This window comes from Molossus molossus, unplaced genomic scaffold, assembly GCF_014108415.1.
Source record: "Molossus molossus isolate mMolMol1 unplaced genomic scaffold, mMolMol1.p scaffold_m16_p_10, whole genome shotgun sequence".
In the NCBI taxonomy this organism is placed as follows: domain Eukaryota; kingdom Metazoa; phylum Chordata; class Mammalia; order Chiroptera; family Molossidae; genus Molossus; species Molossus molossus.
In genome coordinates, this window is record NW_023425345.1 from 3981386 (window position 1) to 3998508 (window position 17123).

The 17123-nt window shown below is 46.3% G+C and overlaps 1 protein-coding gene across 5 annotated transcripts in view; it reads right to left on the bottom strand.

Moving 5' to 3' along the window:
- Nucleotides 1-6258: 6258 nt before the first annotated feature.
- The window catches only part of GRAP2 (GRB2 related adaptor protein 2), a 68615-nt gene continuing 57750 nt past the window's right edge, over nt 6259-17123 (bottom strand). For 4 of the 5 annotated variants that reach the window (XM_036251661.1, XM_036251657.1, XM_036251658.1 and 1 more), the window contains 4 exons: nt 14676-14844; nt 12158-12349; nt 10748-10870; nt 6259-10066 (listed from right to left, as the gene is read on the bottom strand). In XM_036251661.1, coding sequence (XP_036107554.1) covers nt 9887-10066; nt 10748-10870; nt 12158-12349; nt 14676-14844 — 664 coding nt within the window. In that variant the 3' untranslated portion in view covers nt 6259-9886. The remainder of the gene's footprint in view (nt 10067-10747; nt 10871-12157; nt 12350-14675; nt 14845-17123) is intronic. The other variant, XM_036251662.1, reaches the window with a different exon arrangement.

Below are 17123 nucleotides of genomic sequence, written 5' to 3' on the forward strand. Positions count from 1 at the left end.
GCTCCAGCAGGGACAGAAAGACCATTAGAGTCCAGGATCCAGTAGATCCTGTCTGATGGGACATCATACTTCAGCAAGCTGAGGACCCTAAGATGACATACCCTTAAGGGGACTTCCTTAGGAAGTCTGGATTTGGAAAAGGACCTATGGAGCCCCAGGGACTCATAAATATCGATTCCAGAAGCTACATTTCTGCCAACAGAAGGGAGAATCCCCATAACTTTTATTTGTCCTAGTGGAGACACAGGCTTGCTACTTTCTCTGTTTTATTTTAAGAAACCTCCACACTATTTTCCATAGGAGATTTGCTTCTTTTTTTTTATCCTCACCTGAGGACATTTTTCCACTTTTTGTTCAGATAGAGTGGGAGGGAGAGAGAGAGAGGAACGTCGACGTGAAAGGGACACATTGAGTGGTTGCCACCCGCACGACCCAACCAGGGCTGAGGTCAAACTGCAACTGAGGCACGCACCCTTAGCAGAACCGAATCCGGGTCTCTCTGGACCGTGGGCCGATGCTCTAACTGCTGAGCCAAATCGGCCAGGGCTCTCTATTATTCTAAGGACGGATAACTCAATCCATTCCTTTTCTGCAACCATCTTGAGTCATTCTTACCTAAGAGGAGTCCAAGGACTAGTGTTTATTTAGTTTATGCTAGCTACACACAACAGGAGTTTAGAACAAGAAGAGACCCAGCCTCTACTTCATTTTACTGGTAGGGAAACTGAGGCCCAGAGGGATGAAGAGACTTCTCTAAGGTCCAGTGGCCCAGAGAGAGTAAGGGCAGAATTCAGCCTGCAAAACTCCTGGCCAGAACTCTCTTTCCTCTGCACCCCTCATCTCATCTGGACTTTCCATGGTAACCAACCCTCCTTCAGTGTAGGAAGCAAAGGCTGCCTAGCAGTTACCTAGCAACTCCCCATAAGCAGGTCAGAGCAGGGAGAGGGAGGCTCCAGGCACTGCCCACCCTGGGGAATTCTGACCTGTTGAAATGGGATTGCCCACATCTGAATGTGTCCACAAATGACCCTGGGTAGAGCCATACCTGGAAGGCTTATGCTGGGATCAGTGCGTTGCTGGGATTTATGACACAGATCAGGCTATCTGGGGCCTCTGTCCCCGCAGCAGACACGGGGCCTCATTATGTACAACTCTGGTTTCTTTGAATAGTATGGAACCTCCCCACTGATGTGCTGGCTTAATGTGCATGTGGGAATCCATAGAGGAGGGTGGATGGAAGGGTGTGTGTATGTGTCCACATAGGCATTTCGATTTAGAGGGGAAAAGCTGGGAAGTTGTGCTCCCTCACACTGCCATCTTGTTCCTTAACTATCTCGAGAAATGTTTATGGCCCTGGCCGGTTTTGCTCAGCGGTTAGAGCATCTGCTCACAGACCAGAGGGTCGGGGGTTCGATTTCAGTCAGGGGCACATACCACGGTTGTGGTTCAGTCCCCAGCCCTGCTGGAGGCAACTAATCCATGTGTCTCTCTCACATTGATGTTCCTCTATCTCCTCCCCCACCCCATCTGAAGATAAATGAAAAAATATTCCCCAGGGAGGATTAAAAAAAAAGGAAATGTTTATGGAATGATCTGGTCATTTAATATGTGTGTCCTCTTATAGTCCCTGTAGATTGGGTTTTGACAGCCATTGCCCAGCACTGCCCTACCTACCCTCACTGCTTCTTTTTGGGGGTAGAATCCTCTTTGGATTCCCAGGCTCTGCGTCCTAGAGGGTCCCACCAATTGGTTGGCTTAGGACTGTCATGTGATCTCGTCATTACCAATGGGATCTGACGAGATCTGAGGGAACGGAGGTGGAAGGACTCCTGGAAAAGTTTTCTCACTATTACAATTGGGAAGGAATGGGCCTCCTACTCACTGGACACTGTCAGTCTGCCTGTGATGTCTGGGACTGCCACAGCCAGAGACACCACCGATGCTCAGAGGAAGGCATTGTTGAGTCATTGAATTCAGCAAGCCAGGAACTGCCCTCCCTCTGGACTTCCTGTAAGGGACAGCATAAACCCCTTGTTCTGGTCAAGGTTCCATTCTCTTGCAGGCAAAAGCCTCCTGACTGATACTTTTGCCCTCATGGCCTCAGGTTCACTCACTTTCCACTAGTCTGAGTGGGGCCCTCAGCAGATGCCTGGACAAGGCTTGGCATTAAAGGACCCAAAGGAAACTCTTTTCCTGAATAAGTCAAAGATATCACTCCTTGGTCCTTGATATCCTGCATTGGAACTAAAATTGGACCTGCTGCATGGCCAGATTCTTGCAGGTCTGAACAGACTTCTTTTTTGTTGTTGTTGTTTATTTATTTTTGTTACAGATGTTTCTCCTTTTTCCCCCATTGACACCCTCTTCCCCCTCACTCCCCGCCCTGTCCCCAGCTTTGTTGTCCATGTCCATTGGTCATGCATACATGTATATAAGTTCTGAGGTTTATCTCTCCCCCCATCCCCTCTTCTGGTGATTGTCAGTCTGTACCCTACTTCCATGTCTCTGGGATTACCCTTGAACAGACTTCTTAATGAGCCTGAAGGCTTCTCTTATATTCCTAGTGTCCAACACACTTCATTGATTCATTGATTCATTGATTCATTGATTCATTGATTCATTGATTCATTCAGTAGTGTACTGGATCAGGTTCTTACCTATTCCTGAGAGCCAACTGTACATATCTTTCCCACTCTGAGTTCAGCAATGCCATATTGGTAGCTTGAAACCAGCTATGGTGGTGTTTTGTTTTTTTTAAGTAGACTGAATTTTTTTAGAGCTGTTTTAGGTTCACAGCAAAATTGAGCAAAAGACAGAGGTTTTTCTTATACTCCCTGTCCCTCCACATGCATAGCCTTCTGCCTTATCAACACCTCCCCACTAGAGTGGTTCATTTGTTAGAACTGATGAACCTACATCAACACATTATTACAACCCAAAGTCTGTTGTTTACACCAGTGTTCATTCTTGGTGTGTATATTCCTTGGGTTTTGACAAATGTATAATGATGTATAGCCACCATTATGTTATCATAGAGAATAGTTTCACTGCTCTAAAAATCCTCTGTGCTGCACCTATTCTTCTCTCTCTCTCCCCTCAGCTCTGGCGACCTTTGATCTTTTTACTGTATCTTTAGTTTTATCTTTTCAAGAATGTCATATAGTATATATCCTTTTTAGACTGGCTTCTTTCACTTAGTAGTGTACATTTAAGGTTCTTCCATGTCTCTTCATGACTTCATAGGTCATTTGTTTTTAGTACTGAGTGATATTCTATTGTCTGTATATCCCATAGTTTATTTATCAATTCACTTACTAAAGGACTTCTTGGTCGATTCCAAGTTTTGGAAATCATATATAAAATTGCTATAAACATCTGTGTGCAGGATTTTGTGTGGACATATATTTTCAGCTCCTTTGGGTAAATGCCAAGGAGCACAATTGCTGGCTTGTATATTAAGACTATGTTTAGTTTTGTAAGAAACTGCCCTACTCTCTTCCAAAGGGATTGTACGCTTGCGCATTTCCACCAGCAGTGAATAAGAGTTCCTGTTGCTCCACATCCTTGACAACATTTGATGCCATCAGTGTTTTGGATCTTAGATTTTCTAAGAGATGTGTAGTGGTATCTCATTGTTTTAATTTGCATTTCTCCAATTACATAAGATGTTGACCATCTTTTCATATGCTTACTTTCAAGCTTATATCTTCTTCAGTAGATCTGTTCATGTCTTTTGCCCACTTTTTTTGTTGTTGTTAATCGTCACCCAAGGATACTTTTCCATTGATTTTTAGATAGAATGGAAGGGAGGGAGGGAGAGAGGAGAGAGGGAAGAGAAACATCAATGTGAGAAAGACACATTAATTTGTTGCCTCCCGCATGACCCTGACTGGGGCTGGGAATAAAACCTGCAAGCCAGGTATGTGCCCTTGACCAGGAATCAAACCCGAGATCCTTCAGTCTATAGGCTGACACTCTAGCTGCTGAGCCAAACTGGCCAGGGCTCTTTTGCCCATTTTTTAATTAGGCTGTTCATTTTCTTATTGTTGAGTTCTAAGAGTTCTTTGTATATTTTGAATAACAGTCCCTTATCAGGTATGTCTTTCACCTATATTTTCTTCCATTTTGTGGCTTGTGTTCTCATTCTCTTGACATGTAGAAATATTTACAGAATGGCAGACACAACAAATTAGGCCTTTCCTTCAGAGAGCCAGTTGTTAAACCTTTACCAGTACACCAATGCATTCAGGCATCAACCATTTACTGGGTGAGCTGTTTGCCCTTGCCCTAAAAAATATTCAGTCCTGTGGGGGAGTTATGTCAATGAAATACCAACTACTGTACAGAGTTCTGAGTCTTGGGATGGAAGCAGAGCAAGGATGCTACAGGAATGTAAAGGAGGGGCATCTCTATCAGCCATGAAGTTGGGATGGTTTCCCAGTGCAGAACTTGAGCTAAGCATTCCAAAGTGAGTAGCAGTTGCCTGGACCCATACTGCCCAATAAGGTAGTCAGCCACTAGCCACATAAGACTGTTAATTCACTCCCACTAGCAACATTGCAAGTGCTCAATAGGCACGTGTGGCCAGGGGCTACTGTATCAGACAGAACCAATACAGAACTTTTCCATCATCTGAGAAAGTCCCATTGGACAGCCCTGGTCTAGATTAAAAAAAAAGAGAAAGGTGTTCTAGGCAGAAGGAACAGAAAGGGAAGACACAGAGATCTGAGAACATGACTCATTCTGTTGGCTGTGATGGGAGCTGTGGCTGAACAAACAGGCAGCAGTCAGATCACAAAATGTCTTTAGTGTGGAAGCTGAGGAGTTTAAATTCTAGTCTGAAAGCTATGGGGAGCCCCTGAAGGCTTTTGAACAGAAGCCTGATGTCATCAGCTTTGCATGTTAATAAGATTTCTCTGGCACTCAGTAGAGGCTGATTAGAGGGGGCCAGCCAGCAGGCAGGGAGACCAGTTCTGAAACTATCTCCTGGGAGAGAAGTGAGAGACATTAGAAATGAGGCATGGACCGTGGCACAGATGCAGAGAGAGGGCAGACTCAAGAGATAGGAAGGACCCACTGGCTGATTGTGTCTGGCCCTTAGGAGGTGCTTTGCAAATATTTGTTGATTTAATGAATTAATTCTAGCTGAGCCCAGATTGTACAACTGGGTGCACATCCCCTGGGACCCTAGGTGGCATCTATTGCACAAATGAACATGTAGAGGGGCATTTCTTTTCAGCTGAAGGGGAAAGGGCAATGGGGAGAGAGACAAGAGAGATGTAGGTGGTGACATCCCCTGTCCTGTTAATGGTGCTGGTGACAAGGGAACAGACTATGACTGTGAAAGACTGTGAGGGACACTGGCCAAAGGTAGTACCTCGCTGGGACCCAGGGACAAGAGCTACTCAGAATTGGGTGCAGGCCATTCTCCTCTCCACCCCTTCTCTAACCCCCCTGCCACATGGACTGCAGGGCAGATCTGGTTTCCTGGAGGATCAGGCCATTTCACCAGCAGACAGATGCAATGCACAGTGGACCCACAGCATCAGGAGAGATGTCAGCAGAGAAAGCTTGGGGTAACCAAACATGGCCAGGGTAGGAGACAAAAGTAGACTGAAAATACCAGCCTCCGGCTTTGGGCTCTCAGAAGTAACTGGAGGAGATTGTGAGGGCAGGTGGCTAAAAGCTACTGTAACTTGGGCATCAGTGTTACTATCACCTTATTTGCATCTGTGAGTCTATAAGGCTGGGAACATTTCGGTTACAGAGTGAATGATAATAGGTGACAGGCAGGTTTCACTTGTTCATTCATTAAACAAATATTTATTAGCCTTTGTATGCCATGCACAGTGCTAGATGCTAGGCATATAACAGTTTATAAAACAGGGCTGATCCCTGCCCCCAGGGAGCTTACAGTCTGATAGTCATACAAATCAGTCTAGTGCCATCATCTGTGTGCTATTCAGGAAAAGCACCGGCATCCACAAGATGGTCTAACGGGAAGGATTATTTTAGATTAGGGGTCAACAAAGAACAATTTGAGAAAGTGACATTTAAACCAAGACCTGGAGATGCATAGAAGTTAGCCAGGTGAAGAACAGGGGGTTGCATTCCAGGTAGAGGGAACAGCAAGTGCAAAGGATTTGGGGACAAATCCTTGGCCATCTTGAGGCTGAGAGAAAGCCAGGAGCATGAAAGGCAGGAGCATGAAGGCAAGAAGGTGAGAGGCACAGGAGAGGCCTGGGGAGGGAGGGAGGGGCCAGACCTCCTAGGGCCACATTAGACTTTGCATTTTAACCAAAGCACCATGGCAGGGGAGTGAAGCGATCAGATCCATGTCTCACAGAAGATTGCTCTGGCATCTGTGTGGAGAAAGGAGTGGGAACAAGAGGGCACGTGGAGAGAAAAGTGTGCAATTCAGTTGCTGATGGGAGAGATGTGGCTGGCATGTCTATGGTAATGGAAAGAACTGAAGGGACCTGAGCCATTAAATTCTTCTTAAAAAAAGAATTGACACTATGTTTTTCTCACGCCCTTGCCTTGTAATAGATAGGCTGAACTGTTGACTTCAGACCGGATGAATGGCAGATGTTTTAACCACGTCAATCTGTCCTCCATACTGCCTGTTTTGCTCTGGGCTAGGTTAGATCTAATGATGTCACATGGGCCATTCCCCCGCCTCCCAGCAGGCCCACACCTGATGGGAATCAATTTTATGTTTAAAGATTTCCTGAGAAAGCTTTCACAACTTCTTTGGTAACCCTGCTCATGTTTAAAATAATTACTATTAGGAAATCCCTGGTTGTATTTCACCTGAATGTCTCACCCTAAAATTTCCTGATTCTTGATGGAGATCAAGATGCTAAAATAATAAGTCACCTGGGCAGCCAAATATGATGTCATGATGATAGTTCTGAATCATGTCTGTCCATCCCACAGCCAAAGTGAATTATTTGTTAGCAACAAAGAAAGATGCCCTAATATCCCTAGAAAAGGATTCCAACTCAATTTTTGTAGCTGTTCAGCTCACTGCCAAGTTCTTTGCCCTTACTACTAAAAGTGTGGCCCATGGACCCCGCAACATAACTGCAGAGATTGGTAGAAATTAAGAACTGAGTCAGGACCCGCATTTAACACACTCCCCAGGCAATTCATAGGCACATTTATTTTGAGAAGCACCTGCCTTAGATCGCCCTAGGGCCATCTAAAAGTGGGTGGGCAGGGGCCAGGGCCAGATATTTGAAATGCAGCGAGCCTCAGCAAGCGGTTAGGGAAACTGAACTGGTCCAACAGGAACTGGATTTTCTCTGGAAGTTCCCTGCTCCCGAGGCCCACAGGCATTTCAGCTGGATTCAGAGACAACGTGCTGTTTCCTGGTTGTGTGGCTCATGAGAAGGTAGGTAGACGTGCCCCTGGTGCTGAAATGCTGTCAGGTGGACAGCACTCTTCAGGTGCCCCCCAGACAGCACTAGAAGCCAAGGAGTGTCAGTCTTCCCTCCCCCAGTATGGACAGTTTGGTCCTTGTCTTCTTAGCTTGGTCCCTAAGGGCCCTTGTTCTCTGGGTGCTCAGGGTGACACCTTCCTTCTGAACTGAGCCATGCAATGAGAGGGCTGTTTTTAGCACCTCAATAAAAATCACTCCCACAATGGCCTCCAGTGGAACGGAAGGTCCAGTTCCAGTGGTCTTGAAAGTTCTGCCCACACTGTGTGGTCAGCCTCTGCAGGCCAAGGACCCCTGCACCCACGTGTGTGTATGTGTGTGTGTGAAAGAGAGACAAACACCGGGCACAGCCCCACAAAACAAAGGCCCTTGTTTTATTACTGCCTTCTTGAGAAATGTTTCAAGGCACGAAATCCAGGCCAGAACCGAATCATTTCACTCTGTCTTCCCTGGGGCTGATCCTCTCATATAATTAGACAACTGGATCAAGTTTGTGGGCTGTTTAAAGCATACAGTTTGTAAATACTGTAAAATCAAACATTAATTTTGGCTTTTATTTACCGTGATATGTTCACATTACCTAGCACCAAAATACCCGATTCAGTCTCCTTTGCCTTTGTTCTCGTCTTCGTTCCTGTGGTGACTTTGCCCCCTGCCTGCTGGTGTTCATTTCTCTGCTCTAATTCCTCCTCCCACCCACCTCCGTCCCTCCTCCCAGAGCCTTGTCTGCTTGCTGACTCCAGCGTCTTCCTCGCCTGTTCCACTTAACCTCTTGCTCCCTTCCCTCCCTTTGTGCCTCTCACGCTGCTCTTCATCCTTTGAAATGTCTTCACTTCTTTTTCCTTCCTGTGCTTTCATTTCCAGAGGCTTTGAGACGCTTCTCACTCACGCTCGACCCTGCTTCTCTCCGGCTATTGTCTCTCCCCTCCCAAGACCCACCACGGAGTCTCTTCTTTTCCTGTTTTTCTCTAAAGGTGATGTGTGGGCATCAGAGAATTGCAGATTTCAGAGTCAAAGGGACAGAGTCAAAGGGACATGGCTTATGTGTCCCTTACACTGACAGTTACTTCTGAGTCACAAACTCTTTCTTCTTTTTCTATTACCTTCAATGACGGTGTCCTTTCTTTCGTGTCCCAGAACACATGCACACACACCTTCTAGGCGCCTGCAGTGCAGATGTGTGCTCCCAGGCTCCCCTGTGACACTAAGCTTCCTTCTCCAGGGCCTTTTCCCAGCCAGGCTGGTCTGTGCTTCATGCCCCTGGGTGAGCGCTAGGAAACATGATTCTACTTCAAGGTGCTGAAGAGAGACATGTCAGTGGGGTTCCTCTCCCCAGGTGTAGCTCGTGGTTGGGGGAAGGTGCCAGCAGAGGTTCACCAGTCAGGGGAACAGGAAGCTCATCTGAAAGCCAGATCCCAGCAGGCCATGTTCAGCCAATCAACCAACCAACCAATCAGCCAATCACTAGTCAGAGCTCTTGTCAGGGCTTCTCTCTGTGCCACTGGACACAGCATCTTCAAATCGCAGAAAACCAAGAAGCAAAACAAATATAGCCCCAAAGAGACACCCTTGTAACCACAGGACAATGATTCTAACATCTGGCATTCTCGGCTAGAGCTTCTCCAAGTACTTTATAGAATCTAGGCTGCTACTTTCTTAGAAGCTGGGGACACAGAGTTTACACCCAAGTAAGCCACTGGGGGATTTGTGAAAATCCCTCCTTTTCCTAGTGCTTGGTTCCTCATGGTGTCTCCATTTCTCCATGGCGGCCACAGGGAAGAGGATTGGCCAAGGAGATGAAGGTCCCGGTGAGCACCGATCAGGAGGCCAGCCTTGCCTAGGTCTCAGGACGCCTGTGCTCTAGTCCTGCCTGCACACTCTAACCACTCCAGCCCAGACTTGTGCGTTTGCACCCTAATTCTCAATCCCGCAGTGCTTACCCTTGGAGAACAGGAAGGAAGCTGCCCTGCAAACCCTCGAGGTGAGTAGGGCTTGCAGGTAAGCCAGAACATGCCCTGCCAAGTCCAACTCCACCCTGCGGTTCTGCAGCCAATGCCAGGGTGTGGATCTCTGCTTAGCTACTCAGTGAAAATTCCCAAGACAAGGAGGAAGTGGTGCCATCTTGAGGACAGGAAAAATTTCGGTTTCATTTCCCTGCCCCGTACTCCCAATCCCCACCACCATCTGCACACCCCCTGAGGGGAGTAGAAAAACAAATATGAATATAAGCCTCCACCTGAGTTCCTTTCATATCAATTAATTAACCAACTAAATTGCTAATAAATTACTATTATAAAATGTGTGTATACATAGGCATATATAAGTGTGTAAATGTGTACACACACACACATATGTATGTATGTATACGTAGTTCCCACTTTTCTTCCTTGCTTCCTCTCTTGCAGGCAGCTTCAGACAAAAGCCTCTGACCCCTCCAGAGGGGCTTCATCGGATCATGGGTGCCACGTAGTTGGCAGGGAAGAGGCCCAGTTTGTTGTGCAGGCGGCCAGTCCACCAGGAGGGGTTGGAGCTGTCCAGGACTTCAACCACCTCTCCAGAGCGGAATCCCAGCTCATCGTCCTCGAGGGCCTCAAAGTCATACAGCGCCCGGGCCCACCGCACTCGCTGTTGGGGGAAAACACAGAGGGGTCCTGCTGAGCTGCTGGCTGGACTGGCCTTCGAAGCCACCACCACACAGAAGAGAATCTGCTGACTTTGGCATCAAGACACAGTCCTCTGTGAGCAGCCTGCCCTGAAGGCTGATGCATGTCTCTCCGGAGACATTTCAATCCCTGTTGCAACGGAAAGCAGACACGGGCTGCACCGCCCTGGGCACACAATTATCAGAATTTACCAGAGTCACTGTTGAGACTCAAGACTTGAGCTGACAGAGATGTCATTCTCCAAGGCCCCAAGAGAATCTTTAAGAACTATCTCCCTACATCAATAGGTGGTCTTGCTACTTTCTTCAGGTGATAAACAGAATGGCAGTGTGCCAAAACTAACAGCCCTTGGTGCTAGTGCAACCATGTCAAGATGCATCTTGGTGATAAAGGCAACACATCTCCCTCCACTAGAACCAGAGCCAAGAAATATGAGAACAGGGCAAGGCTGACGGCCACAGGAGAACAACAGACAGGATGGTGCTGGGCTGGCATCCGCTGCACCCCGGAACACTCCCCCTACTGTCACTATCTAGGTTCCCACTGCCTCGATTTGAGCTCTGGTGTCTCTCTGGAGGACCAACTGTTTCTCTAATTATCTGTTCTGCCTCCTACATTGAGCCCAGAGGGAAAGTTCACATACCCCGGCCACTTGGAGTTGCACTGGGTCTGTGTGTCTCCGGTGCATGAGGGCAGGATTCATTTCACTGCCCATGCTCATGCCACAGTGCCCGTCATTTATGTCAAGGCTGCCTCCACGACGTTCCTAGAAGCAGATGCAAGAGAGGGCCTGTCACCATGCTGCCAGAAGTATCCCTCACCATCTCCCCCAGTGCCTTACTCAGATGCCATGAGCAACCAGTGTTCCAAGAATACTTGCTGATGATGACAATAAACCCTAAATGTTGGTGAAAGGGGGCAGAATGACAAAGGAACCTTAGATTCTGCAGACAAAAATGATGGCAGGTCTTATTTGTTCAATCAAGAAATGTTTATCAGGCACCTACCATGTATCTAGTACTGTACTAAGCAACGGGGATGTAAAGCCGGAAAGAGGTCACTTATCTTCATGGAGCGTCAGTTCAGAGGGGGAATCATGCATGTCTAAATGATAAGTGAGCAGGGAGAAGAGTGTCTAAGTCTGCCTGGGTAATCAGGGAGTGCTTCATAGAGGAAGTGATGCTTGAACTACAGCTTAAAGGAGGTCAGCCAGGAAAGAGCATTTTAGGCAGAGGGGACAGCATATAAACAGCCTCAGACATGAATGAAGATTCCATGGACCATTCTGGTAACTAGAGGTAGTGTAGCGTTGCTGGAATGTGTGTTTGTGTGGGGAGAAGGGGAGGTAGCAGGAGATGAGGCTGAGGAAACAGAAATGTGCAGCTCACAAAGGACTTTGTATGCTCTGCTAAGGAATTTAAGAACGATGTTATCTGGCTGTATTGTCCATCTCGATAAGCTGCCTAAAATCCCATCTGGAACAAGGCCAAGGAGAAATAAATAAATTAAATAGATAGATAGATAGATAGATAGATAGATAGATAGATAGATAGATAGATAGATAGATAGGCCAGGCTTCATGGCAGGTGTTAATCCGTTTTTCTTGTAGATCTTGACAGCCAGGTGGGTTAAGGAACATGAATGGATTTGAAATTGTGCTGATAGGAAAATGAAGCAATTGTTCATTGAATCCTCGGGGTAAGAAAGTGTGTGTGCGTGTGTGTGTTCAGGCAGGGAATCATTTGATTCACAGAGACTTCTTTGCCAAAATAGTTTCTGTATCCTATTTCTGCCATTTGGCAGGGGGGTGGGGGCTCCCAGGATCATCTTTATGAACTTCGTGAGCCCTGATGAGGCTGGGTCAGGCCAACAGTCCCAGGACCACAGCAGAACCTCAGCACTTCTTTGCTATGGTTGTGTCCAGCATTGTGGGGAGCTTTCACGCAGTAGGTGGCAGTGGGAACAAGGTGGCCTGGGGCTGGGGCTGGGGCTGGGGGGGAAGGAGAAGGACCTCCTCCCCATCTCACTGTTCCTCACTATCCTTTCCAGATACCTGATGGAAATGGTGATGCTGCGGGTACCGCTGCTGCTGAGGTGGCGGCGGGGCGGGGGCATACTGCGACGGAGGCAGTGGTGGGTGATCCGACAGCTTCCGGTTCATCACAGGCCGGATTTCTTCTCCCACAGCCCCACTGAGGTGTGGGCCTCCCTGGGGCTTCCGGTCCAGACTGTTACCCCGGCGACCCTGGGAGAGAACAAAGATGATGCAGATCCATCCTCTTCTCACATCTTCTGGCTCTACCCCACCCTCAGGCAGCTGTTCCCCAGACTTTGCTCATGACAGCTCTGAGAAACAGCTGATGGGTTGGGGGGCAGCTAAAAGAGAACCCATGATTCAGACCCTCTGCATTCTCAGCTTCTTCCACTTTGAGGATGTCAGGTCTCCGTTTCACAGACTGACACTTTCCACATGGTATCAATTTAGTTCATTCCTACTGGGCTTGTTTTTCTCTGGGTAATCATGCTTAAATATCCTATTTTACTGGCACAGTGCCACCCCTCCTTATCGCATGTTGCCACACTGCTGGACATCCTAGCCTCCAGATGAGCTTCGCTATTGACTGTGCATGATTCTGAACCGTCATTTATAGCCTGGTGACAGAGACCCAAACACAAAACTCTCGTAGCACCATGGAAACCAGGCCTGCACTGGGCATGATGGGAAGAGCAAGGTCTTCTTAATGATACAGCCACCTCAGGAATCAGAGATAGTTATTTTTACTTAACAGTTACGGAGGGCCCTGGTCTTAGTATTTGCCAGGCATCCTTCTAAGCACTTAACAGGTCCGCACTCACTTGATCCGGTTTAAGGTGGTTTCTGCTGCCTCTCAGACCACTGCATGCACATCCGAGTAGATCAAGACCTGTCCCTTTCCTGGTTGAAATCGTTCACAAGTTCTTGCTTAACCTTTGTTTTTCTCTCTGAGCTTTTGTGTGCACTTGGTGGGAACATCCTTTTCTCCTTTGATTGTAACTTCTCAGGCTTAAACTCAGCCAGTTGCTTGAAAAGGGACAACTTTCTTTATTTCCTCACAGCACATGTTGCTTTGAAAAAAATCTCAATGCCTTTTTCAAATAATCCATTCCTGCGATTTCAACTACTCCAGTCAATGCTTCTTCCTATACCTGTTTTTATAACTGTGTTATTTCATTTGACAAGTATTTTATAATTTGTGTGTGTGTGTGTGTGTGTGTCTGTGTAAGGCAAGTTAGTATTTCCTTTGCGCCTGCTATGGACCAGACTCTGTGGCAAGTGCTGTAACTATATTTTCTCATTTGATCCTCATAACAGCCCAGTGAGGGAGGTATTATATTCTCTCTGTTCTATAGATGAGAAAACTGATACACAGAAAAGTTTCTTTTTTGTTTAAAAAAATTTTTTAAATCCTCACCCAAGGATATTATTTTTATTGATTTTAGAGAGAGGGAGGCAGGGGTGGGGAGCAGGGAAAGAAAGGGGGAGGAGAGACAGAGAGAGAAACATCGATGTGAGAGAGAAACATCAATTGGTTACCTCCTGTACTCACCCCCACTGGGGATCAAACCCACAACCTAGGTATGTGCCCTGACCAGGAATCAAACTCACAAACCTTTGGTGCATGAGATGATGTTCTAACCAACTGAGCCACCTGGCCAGGGCAGAAAGGTTTCTTATCTTGGTTAAGTAATAAGGACAGCTAGTGATGAAATCAGGATTTAAAGCCAGGTCTGTCTGATGCATTTTTTTTTTATCCTCACCAGAGGATATTTTTCCATTTATCCCCAGACAGAGTAGGAGAAAGGGAGAGAGGGAGAGAGAGAGAAACATCTATGTGACAGAGACACATCGACTGGTTGCCTCCCGCACAACCCCGACCAGAGACAGGGACAAACCGCAACTGAGGTACGTGCTCTTGGCCGGAATCGAACCCAGGTCTCCTTGGTCTGTGGGCCGATACTCTAACCACTGAGAAACCGGCCAGGGCTGTCTGATGCATTTTCTATGAAACAATACTCTATATTCCAAATTTTCCCAAGAGTAAGAATCTCAGTACTATGCTAAGCATTATGAGTCCTGTACTATGCTAAGTTTTCTATTCCAGTGCCTCCTATCTCCACCCCAAATCCTGTCATAAAGCTCCAGCTGGCCCGAAAACTGTGATGTAGTGATGTCAATAACAAAATAACGGCATGCACAATAAGAGCTCCTGTGTATCGAGTGCTTGCAGTATGATTAGGAATGATGTATGGGAAGGGGACAGATTGTCTTCTAACCTTCACAACCATCCTATGAGGTAGCTGTCACTATCATCCTGATTTTATGGATGAGGAAACTGATGATTGGAGAAATTTCCAGTCACACAGCTAGGAAGTGTTAAGCTAGGATTTAACCCGAGATCTGACTTCAGAGTCATTCTACCTTTCAGAATCCTCAGAGGACCTGCCCATCAAATGCATCGTCTTGGTGGTTTTCATGTAAGACTCCAGCTGCCTAAAATTTCTAGATGGGTTGCCTGGGACCTGGAGCATACCTGATCCTCTTGCGTCCTATCCCGCAGGAAGATCTGTTTCTGTTTGGAGATAGAAGTCGTCCTGTAGTAGTCCACCAGCTTATTCAGGGATGGAAACTTCTCTGTCCATAGGAAGTAATTACCCTTGTTGTCTTTCATGACCTTGAAGTGCTGAACATGATCCTCGTGCCTAGAAATCAAGGCAAATCCAAATTATATCTTCCATGGTGACAATGTCCCCTCCTCCCTCAGGGTTGATGGCATCCAGGGATGCTGAGCTAGGGCAGGACATGGAGATATGGGTAACTCTCTTATCACTAGGCGGGTGAGTTGGCCCAGTTAAGCTCTCTGGGGAGATTCGGGGAAGGACTGCTCAGGACACAGGCTGTACTAGAGCACAAGGTAATCTGTCTTCTGACACTGGTGCTTTCACAGGAAAAAAGTGTTTCAAGTGCTTTAAAGACTATGAGGTCAAGGACCTTTTTACGATGTTTATCTGAAACATGGCAACCCCTGAGCCCTGTACTATGCTAAGGACTCTGCCAAGACTCAGAGGGGAGAGGTTTTTCAAGCCCTTGTTATCTTTCCATTATCAGAAATACTTGAACCAGCTCCTTTAAGCCGGTAGACTTGCTCTGGACAGTAAGACGCTAACGACTTTGAGAAATTTGTCACGCTTTGTTCTCTGCACAGATCTCTTGTTTTTGGTTTATGTTTTGCATAAATAAGGTTGCAAAGCATTTTGAGCTTTTGGGGAAAGAACCATGAATGAATGGCAGAGCTGAAGCAAGAATCCTAGGTCTCTGAGTCCAGCCTGCCATGTACACATGTCTTTTAGATGGGCATCTTTTGACATCAGCTGGACTCACAAGGGATGGGGCACATTTGTAGCAGGGTTGGAGAGACTGGATTTTATTCATCGTGAAAGGGGGGACTGGACCTTTACTAATATTCCAAGTCATTCTTTTTAGGATATCAAGCTTATTTGTGAAATGGACATACATTTATATCTAAAAATTAACTGATGTTAATAGTACCAATTGCCTGATCCAGCATAAAAATCAAGAATTTAGAGTGCTGGAGAGTGAAGATACCTCTGAAGGTTAGTGAAACTTTCTTAGGGATGGATTTAGTGGTCTGTGTTCAGAGGGGACAGGAATGCTCATCGTCAGTCTCATTTATGCGCTGGGCTCTGCTCATGGGCAGGTGAACCCATGCAGTGACCTCTGCCTGGATGCTCTGGGGCAGTGACCAGCACTTTGCAGTCACAGCACGGCCTTCCCCTTGGTTTTGGCCATTAACAAGTGTTTTCCTCACTCTAATACCACATGGCTCAACTCACAGTCATTACCCTCACATCTGGGTGAGGAGGAGAAAATATCTTTGTGGTGTAATTACTCATCCACCACCTCTGGTCAAACAAATTAGGGTGAGAAACATTAACCCTTTCACTCTTGTGAACTGAGAGGATGGATGCCAGGGTTTCGCTTGGTCATCTAGGCCTATGGAGGGAGAGTGTTCTGAGAGGGGCAGAGAATAATAATGATTTCGCTCTGGAATACATTATGCTACACTTCTGCAGAAGATGTGATAGTGATTATGGTAATAATCACCATAACAAGAAGTTGTACTGCCTCAGTAGCAGGGGAAGGTTTTTGCAGAAGTCAAGGCTGGCTGTTTTATAGAATTTACTTTAACCAGGGAAATATAAATCACAGTTCCTAGCTGAAGAAGCCAGTGAACTTCATGCAAACCAAAGGCACCAAGAGATGCCCTTCAGTCTAACAATTTACTTGGTCTATTATATAATCCAGACCCTTAAAAAATATGTTAGACTTGTAAGATCTATCAATAGAGCAAAATTTCATTAATTAAGACCTAATAAGCTTAGAATTTGTGATACATCAATATTGGCCTGACCTAAAATATACCTTCACCCAAGCTGTGAAAAAAAAATTAAGAGTTTAAGTGAGACTGCAAGGACGATGTGAACAAGCCCAAGCTATTTTTGAGCACTGTAGAGGCACATGCGCATCCAAACGGTTGACCCATTATTTGTAAGTCCCGCCTACCTATTCCTTAAAATATCCATTCTTTTTAAATAGTAAAGTGACCTCAGTTTATTACCCGAGATCAGATATATGTACTTAAAGCACTCAAGCTGCTTGCCTTTCAAAATATATCGAATAATCCACACAAGCATTTCCTGTCAACTAACTTGACAGTGGGTTTCACTGTACAGGCAGGCTGTCATCCTGCTGTACTGCCATCAGTATTAATTCTTGCACTTTCACATGTGGTCACCAAGTCTGAAACGTGACTGTCAATCCCAGACACTCTGGCCACACACAGTGCGTTCAGACTTGGGGCTTCTGAGTATGGGGCTGTGTCATGTTTGTGCCTGGACTGAGTCACTTCCTTGTGGGTGTTGCACATTAGCAAGATTTTGTTGTTAGTCTCCCCACTGCA